General features: G+C 38.9%; 1 protein-coding gene across 8 annotated transcripts in view; it reads right to left on the bottom strand.

The window, feature by feature from the left end:
• Positions 1 to 3,375: 3,375 nt before the first annotated feature.
• Positions 3,376 to 9,038, bottom strand: part of AUTS2 (activator of transcription and developmental regulator AUTS2) — a 757,775-nt gene continuing 752,112 nt past the window's right edge. For all 8 annotated transcript variants that reach the window (XM_027445973.3, XM_027445975.3, XM_027445972.3 and 5 more), the window contains one exon: positions 3,376 to 7,479. In XM_027445973.3, the coding sequence (XP_027301774.1) occupies positions 6,240 to 7,479 (1,240 nt within the window). In that variant the 3' untranslated portion in view covers positions 3,376 to 6,239. The remainder of the gene's footprint in view (positions 7,480 to 9,038) is intronic.

Here is a 9,038-nt window from a genome sequence, read left to right as displayed (position 1 = left end):
GCTTTTTTTTGTTTGTTTTTTGATTATTTGTTTCATGAACTGAGCTCCAAATTCATCATGTTTGCCCCAAATACACTGAGGCTCTTCACACACAGCGACTGCTGAAAGTCCCAGCAAATTTATACTTGCATTTTTAATTATCTTCAAAAAAAAGCTAGTTTTCATGCTTTAGTGCTAAAGCAGTGACTGCTTTGTCAACAGAAATCTGCCACTAAATCAACAGAAACTAGTTAATGGCTTTGAATACGCAAAGCAGGAGATGCATGTCATCACCATGCAGTAATTATGTATATTTGACAGCAATGTAATCAATTAAGTTCTCCCTTAATTATTTTCTCATCTTTAAACAAAGATGATTGTATTGGGAGTGGACTGTTTGGTACTTAGGGCTAAATACCACTTTTTCAGTAGAGAAACACCTCATAAATCTAACAAAGAAAAATGTTACCCTCTGAGCTTCAACACTGAGCAATAGAGGTGATCAAACAATCTACACTCAGTGTTAAAATAGGGTGTATCTGCCCTTAATAACCAGAATGACCACAGGCCATACACAGGTACTTGAATTATCCTATTAACAAGTAAAAACAATTTCATGGACATAGTGTTAGCAAATCTAAAACCCCAGGAAGTTGTTAACTTGGGTTAGGATGAAAGGTACTTTCTAAAGGCACAATAGTGATCCATAAATTCCTCATCTCTTACTGCCATTGACTCTGCAGTCTACCTGATTTAGTTTTTTTTTGGTTCTCTTGGTGACTGAGGCAGTACCTGGTCTCCCTGGGAGACTAATGGGATGAGTCAGGCAGTAGGTGGCTGTTATCACACCAGTGACTCTGAGCTTTGTGTTACCAGGTGCACTTTCCTCATTTATAAAATAGGCATAATGGTATAGCAAAGTATTGCCAGCAGCGGAAACATCAAATGCAATAGTCACATCCTACAGGAAAGGCCTCTGCTAAACTGACTAAGGGGACATGCAAGATGCCAGGCATGATGCCATATTCCATAGATTGCTATACAGAGAGATTCATGGAGAGTACACGAGCAAGGAGGGGGATACTCTTTGTGACAAGGCAATGTCTTTGTGTTACAATTACTGTAGTTGCAAGACACCTGCAGGAAAAGAAATACCAAGCCAAGTACACAACTGGCAGAAGGGACCGTGCTGGAAAACCCATGACTCTATCATGATGAGCCATGCTGGGAACTTCCACTTTGCTCCTGGCCACAGGCAGTCAAAGCCCCTCCGGATGGAGACAGGTTGCAGGATGAACAGAGCCTGACCTTTCCTGCAGCTTTGTTGCTTCTTGGCTAGCAAAAGCCTGGATTTTTTTATAGTGGTTACCCAATAAACTAATTCACTGAAGCCCTCAGTTGTCAGCCTGTTATAGCAGCCCTGAGAAATGCTCACTTGCCGCAGTCAGAGCACCAAGCACAATGCAATCACATAACAAAAATCAGACTCTCCCTAAGATCTTCACATAAAAAATGGCCAGGATTGGTACAGAATGAAAAATCTGCTTAGACTGTAAAATCAGCAAGGGAGGAGGTAGTCCCACCACACATTTACATGTACTTCTCTGAAACAGCTATGTTAGAGGCTAGTCTCTATTTGGAGTTAAGAAGAGGCACCTTCAAAAGGCCTTTCAGACCTTTTAAGCTGGAATCCTGCTCCAAATGGCCTTCTGAAAAAATGGATGAGTATACCTACAAAGATGGCAGTGGGACTCTAAACAAACAAGTCAATTTATCCAGGTAAGACTTAACCAAGTCTCCAAAGGACTAACAAAACCCTGCATTATTTGAGTCTCTGGTTTTTGTTTGAACCACAGCTCTTTCTTCTTTCTTACCAGAAACAAAAGCAGTCAGACAAGCAACTCCTCTGTAAATGGAATCTAAGCAACTGTCTGTTACCTTGTTCCAGTAACCAAAGTGGCTTTCAGCAGAGGTCACCTGCACGTGTGAAGGAGGAGTTAGAGTTCAAATTATCAAGAATCACATTAAATATTAACTTAACAAGGTACAGTCATAGCAAATGAAAATACTTTTCCTCCCCAACCACCATTTGCCATCTTCCAGTCCAGCGAGGATTATAAATTCTGTTTTCATGAATGCACTGGCAAAGGTAAAGAAGAACAGAAATATACGTTGTGTCCATGGCTCTCATAAAAATTCATCTGCAGCATTTATCACTGCCTATAATAGATTTAGCTGTCATAATACATGACAAAAAAAATGTGGCAAAAAGGCAAGGTAAGGTGTAAATAACAACAAAAAAAGTTAGAACTAGGCATTTAATAAGGAAAGACAACAAAGACAATATAGAAGGTTCAAATGAAGGGACAAAGTGCAGCATAAAATTTTATCAGGGAATAGATAAAACAACTGCTTTCAAAGAATCCCTTTGTGTACACTGATTCAGTTGGTATCCCAACTTGTGATGGATGCTGTTAAATAGAAACACTAGTTAGAGTGGGGCAACGTGGGATCTTTATAGCATAAAGCAAAGGACCTGAATGTTGCAAGCATCATAACTCAGGGTTTTTTGTGTTCCCAAATGCCTCATGCTCTACAAAATAATATCCTTCACAGTCACTTCATTCTTATGGGTGGTATGTGGATTGTCTTTACACGTATTTAATTGCTTAAATGCTAGTGGTTTAAAAATACAACTATTAAGACAAATGTCTTGAATGAAAAACTCTGCTAAAAAGATGAAATTCACCTGCAAGCTAAAGCCACCATATCAAGCTTTTGAAAAGCTATGAACACATCTGAAAAAAGTTTGAGAGCATTAAAACCTTGTTTCATCTCTTATTCATACCTTTCAGGCATATTCTTGTGAGCATCAGCACTCATAAGTAGACCTGACGTCCTGTTCTTTAAAGGCATATAGCCACTTAAATTGCATTGAATTCAAAGGGAGTGAAATGTCTCAGTCCTTTCTGGGACTCTGGGGCTGAGGTTTCATTATCTTGACTGGGAATTCAGTAATATCAGCAGGAGTATGCTCAGCACCTGGGAGAACAAGGATCATAGTCTGTACAATCAGATTCCACGTTTCTTCCCTGAAAGCCACTGACAAAGCTGCTAGGACTCCTATTACAATGCTGAGATAAACCTAAAAGATGATGCTCTCATTAGGCCCTTCTCATAGACTCCCTCACACTGTATCTGTGCAAGCTTTCTCCAATAGCTTTCATCGTTCTACAGCCATCTATGAATGGTTTCCTTCAGGAAGCTGGAAGCATTTTTAAAGACGTACATTTAGAAGACCAAGATACTGGTTGCTTGCAGAAAAACAAAAGCAAAACAAAACAAAACACAAAACAAAAACAACAACAACAAAAAACCCTCAAACAAACAAAAACAGAAAATGCTTTTTTCCTATATTATACTGTACATTACTACCAAGAATACGTACAGTTCACACATAGGGCTATTCTTTTCTCTCAGTTACATGGTTGAAATTCAAAGAAATTTCACTTTGATCAGATTTACATGATAACATAGAATACAGACAAATTCTACAACGGCAGAGAGAGAAACAAAACCAAACTTGAATATATGGCTGCATACAGTTAATTGCTTACCAAAACAAGTGGTAACTATCGAGGGAGAAAAAAGTCTTCTTAATTCTTACTCTAGAAAGCGAGTTTTAGTGCCACAAGTTACCTCTGGCAAAAGTAACTTGGTAAAAATTTTGAAGTGTTTGCACTAAGTCTGTAACCAAAACCAAACAGAACAAAAAAAACCCAACCACCTCCAGGAAATCATGCATCATGACATCATGACTTTTTTTTTCCCCCCCAAAAAAAGGACACCATGAAAGCTGTACTATGTAAAACTAAAAATTTTGCAAAAAACTGTATATTTTTTTTTTCCAATTGGTCACAGTAACCAAGAGCCATCTTCTTAGCTGGTAACTGGTAAAATGCATTTAGCTTGCATGGAAGTACACAAATTCACAAAAGGGCTTGCATACAGTCACATACGTAAATATGGGACTAACCTGAAAGACTAATTGGTCAGTAATTAAAAGCTAATGTCAGTAGGATGTTATTATATTTTAAAGAATCTGGGCAAGCTAAGGATTTGGTCTCTTTTTTTTGTTCCTTTTTTCCTGATTATTATAATCATTTTTATAAGATAGCTTATAAAAGCTTGTCATTTCCTTTCCATTTTTAACAGCTCTTTCTTCTGAACAAAAGCCCACTCTTGGGAAAAGGTATCGTTTCTTCCCCATAGCAACGATGGGGTACTCCACACAAAGAAGCACCTAGCAGTTTAGTTCACATTTTTTTAATAACATGGCACAATTTACATTACACAAGTCTTCGCTGATGAGGAAACATGCTGAAGATTGAGAGCCGCTTCACTTTTCTTTTCACATAGGATCTAGAAAGGACTTTATTACATACAGGATAAACAGCAAAAAGGTTTGTATATAACAATCTCTTTACAATACTGAAAGCTACCACTACGGTTCCAGTGTACATATTCTTCAGGGTTGGGTTTTTTTTTTTTTCATTTTTCCTTTTGTTCTTAAAAAAAATCAGAAAAAAAAAAGAACACTGCACAACATCTGGAGTTCACAAAATCTGAAGCTCACAACTAAACCTTCAGTTGACTACTAAAATAGATCTCTGATCATTAGAAACAACTGTAGTTAACTTTTTTCTTTCTTTCTTTTTTCTTTTTCTTTCTTTTTTTTTCTTTTTTCTTTTTTTTTTTTTTTTTTTTTGCCAAAACAGAATAACAACTTCAGATAGCACTTTAATACACTAGAAGACCAATGGAACTAATTTTATTTCATACATATATTTTACAGTCCAGTAGACAAGATATTGAATTCTCTCTGATAAAGTCATATTCTCTCCAAATATTTAGACAAGAAACTTAACGCATTATAAAAAAGTGTGTTATGAAAAGACAGATTTCAGAAGACTGATGCATATTGTTAAAAAGGACCGTGTTCTTCAGGTTGTATCTTCCATGATTAGGGAACAACAAGGTTGACCTGTTAACTATTCACAGACTTTATTACCAACTGAAATACAGTAAGTTGCATTATGAAATCTGCATCAGAGTTCATTAATTAAACTACTGATCCACAGTGAAAACATCATTTAGAAAAGTATTGGCTTTCTTGTAGGATTTGTTTCAACATAGTTAAAAATCACTTAACCAAAAAAAAAAAAAAAAAGTGTGTGGTGTGTACAGATTAAAATGACACACTGGCAATAAAAACAGACATGAATGGTTATAACCAGATGTTCTTCCAAAAATAAATTTGACATGTTAAGTGACGAAGGTTCTGGAAAATATCCAGCATTTGATTATTATTCTGTTTAACCCAGATTAATGTGACTAAAAACCCATCAGTCATGACTACAGTATCAGTGATTATAGATTGCTAACCTGACGCTTTCTAAGGAATACATGAGCTACAGTAACATCAGCATCTTGATGCAGGGTTTCAGACAGAAAACTACACTTCTAATGGGCTGTTTCTTTATCAAAACAAGCAAGAGAAATAGGTTTCTAGTATAGATGAGCTTGTTCAGGGAAAATATGACTTTAAGTATGTTGTGTGTTGAAAAGGCTCCTTTGAGTTTTAAAGGCTTTTGTGAAAAGCCTTAAAATTCATTGCATAGTTGAAGGGGTTTAGCTGTCTATAACAATATATGTAACACAGCATAAGCAGACTGTGTTGATCAATATTAAGTTTGCAAATAGCACAGTTTAAGAAGTATTAATGTATTATGTTACTTAATTTTATCTATTTACATTTGTACAAAGTAAAGCTTTCGTCTTACCCTTTTTGCATATATGAACCATTAACCCATGAAGCACTCTTTTTACATAAATATCTACAATTGTTTTCACTTTTCTTCTGAAAGAGCGTTGTACGGTTGTCATTGGTGGTGGCTTGTTTCTAGTCAAATCATTCAGAGTAATGTCTTGTTCTTCAGTTCAAATTTGAAAATTTTAAACTAGAAATAAAATAGAGTAGAAGACACGAGGAACATATGGACTTGGCTAAAAGATCTGGAAAATTTCAACATATAATATACAAAAAAAACATTTCAAAATCTTTGCACTCAGGTCTATACATATTGTACAGTGGGTTACATCCCCAGTCTGTATCAATGACTAGTAAGAAGGTCTTTATATTATGTTCATTTACAACATTCTGTCCCTCTTTCTCTGGTTTTCACTTAGTCTCACTCTGTTTATCGAGCTTCAATGTCCTTGAGGGTGTGAGAAGGAGGCCTCTCTCTCATCTCTGTTGACAGAGGAGTAGTCCTTCTGGGAGACCCAGGCCGAGGTCCCAGAGTAGAAATAAGAGGTGGAGGGGCACTGAGAGCTGCTGTTGGGGGAGTTTTATTGAGGATGCCATTTTGGTGTCCCGTTGGGGGACTGACTCTGGGGTAGTGCATGCTAGGAAGTCCTGGTGTGATTAGGCTTGGGTGAGGCAGGTGCCCATCCAAGGTGGCAGGGTGAACTGAGTGCAGGCGTGCATGTTCATAGTCCTCTCTGAGCATGTGCAACCGCTCCCTGTCATCCAAGTGGTTGCCCCTCTCATGCTCACGTCGCGGGTCAACAGAAAGAGGGTGGTGGTGATGGTGGTGGTGATTGTAGTCGTGAGGTTCCCGATCCCTGAACGACCTGTCGGCTTCATATAATCTTGGCGTAGAAAGACGATGAAGGGGGTCATTTCTTAGCAAAAAGTCTCTGCCCAGGGGGTCTCTCCGATGAATATCTAGCTCTCTGTAAGGATCTCTTAAGGGATCTCTCATTGGATCCCAGTGGAAAGAAGGATAGGGGAAACGTTCTCCACCAGGAATTGGGCTAATTCCCATAAAAGGGGTCATCATGCGAGTCCTATCCAGGCCACTGATGCTGTTCATGTGATGTATACCAGTTACACCTACAGTCATGGGCATAGACACTAAAGGACTTGGATGGACATTAGATGTAGATATAGGCGGGGGCTGATCAGATGACCTGTGAGTCTGAGGTCCCTCAGGTTGAACATCATGGTCTTCCTTTCGCTCCTCCTTCACCTTGACTTCATTGCTTTTCTTCGGATTATCATATGCCGGCTCATTCTTCCTCTCAGTCTCACGGTTTGAAGTACTATTAGGCCTGGTGCTCTCCACAACAGGGGGCCTAGCATAGGGTGAAGGAACCCTGGACATTTGCTTCGATTCTTCCACCACTCGGCTTTCATGGCTCAGGCCTTCTTTCTCTGAAATATAGTTGTCCTTCACCTTGTGCTCTTCGACATTAATTTCCTTCCGAGATTCGGAGTGATCCCTCTCTCGCTCTTTGGGTTTCTCTTTTTCTCGAACCTCGGGATTCAGATGGCTCCTGATCTGCTCATTTGAGCTGCGATTATGTCCGAGGGAGTTTACTGGATGGATAGGTGCTGGCGAAGGATGGCTGGAGTGTCTTTTCTCAATGCTCTCCCTAGAAAGAAAGAGAAGCATAAAAATTAAAGCATGAGAAACTCTCATAAATAAAACAAATCCTTGAGGGTGTCTGCCTGTATACTTGTCACTTTGCAGAAAGCTAGTAACATGCACCATTTAATGCACTGTTCCTATTGTACACCCAAAGCACCAGAAGAGCAACCCATCTCTACACTAGGTCTGTTCTATTATCTTAATGCAGGAGAAGAAGATCCCCAAAGAAGCTGCTTTGTGAATGATCTGACTGAAATTTCAAACACTGAAGTCCACAGAAGGATCCCAGGGAATCTAGCTCTAATGTACATACTCCTAGGATGATAGACTTAGCTGTTTGTAAAGAGAGAGAAAAAATAGAAACATAGCAATTTCACGCAAAAAAGGTGAGGCAATTAAATCCAAATTACATGGGGAATAGGATTTTACCTGCTACTTCTATTAAGAATACATTTGGGCAAGTAGACGACATTTTGTTCAGCGGACTTCTTGAAAAACTTCCACACTTATGTACTTTACTAGTTTCTTATCTACATTGTCTTCATCCTTCTTGATTTTCAATTTACTTCTCACAATTCAATTTCCTTTTTAAAACTGAAAACAAAAGCCTCTCAGTGCACCAGCACTGGTGGAGACCACCTTTGAACAGACAGGCACTTCTTTAAGTGTGAAGTAAGCCTCAGTGTGGGTGTTTTAATAGAGATTGCTAGCCGTCATGCACAGATTGTGTGTTGACTTCCTCAGGCAGGGATGAATCTACGCTGTATGCCCATCATTCAGGCTATCTCATAAAGTTAACACCTTTGTGGATTCTGTTGCTCTTCAGATTCCCAACCCTTTCCCATTTCTGGGATAGAGTGAGCAGAGCAGGGACTGTGACAATGTATCTCGCTGCCAATGCCAAGAAGTCTCAAAATATTGCAAATTCTTTCCATCTTTCATACTTGTGTTGCACAAAGGATTAGAGAATAACTGTCTGGCAGTGGACTGAAAAAAAAAAATATATGAATGCATTCTGTACCAACTATTTTCTGGAAGTAGTGTTGACTAATACTAAGTGGAATAGCAGTCCTATTTCAAATGAATTGAGTATGTAAGGTGAATCTAATTCTTCAGTTCCAACGCTTTTCACCTCGCATTAATTGCAGCTGAACTCAGCATTGCAGTTTTCTCTACAAAGACTGCCTCAGTGTTGAACACGTGCTGTTTTCTAGGCATGGAAATTCTGTTCCATGCAGGGTGATGGACAACATGCCACTAAAGGCAAAATAAGGGGTAAGCAGCAGGGTCCTCTACAGTCTACAAACAGCTCCAGTTTACATACTTCTCTGGGTGCTGCAGTCTCTGCTTAGCAATGTGTCATCCAAACACGCTGTGATGAGGACAGTAGGTTGAAACTCACTCTGGACAAGATGAGCAATACTGGATGGCTGAAGGCCAACTCGGAGAGTGACTATGAAGTGGACAACTTGTTCCTTCACCTACACAGTTTCTGCTACTTTCTTTTTTGCTAACGAGCTGAACTGTGTAAGTTTTCTACCTCTAAGCTGTAGGTACTTTAGG

The sequence above is a fragment of the Anas platyrhynchos genome, chromosome 20, assembly GCF_047663525.1.
Source record: "Anas platyrhynchos isolate ZD024472 breed Pekin duck chromosome 20, IASCAAS_PekinDuck_T2T, whole genome shotgun sequence".
Classification (NCBI taxonomy): Eukaryota; Metazoa; Chordata; class Aves; order Anseriformes; family Anatidae; genus Anas; species Anas platyrhynchos.
Note: the sequence above shows the minus strand (reverse complement) of the source record. Positions and strands in the feature narration are given on the sequence as shown.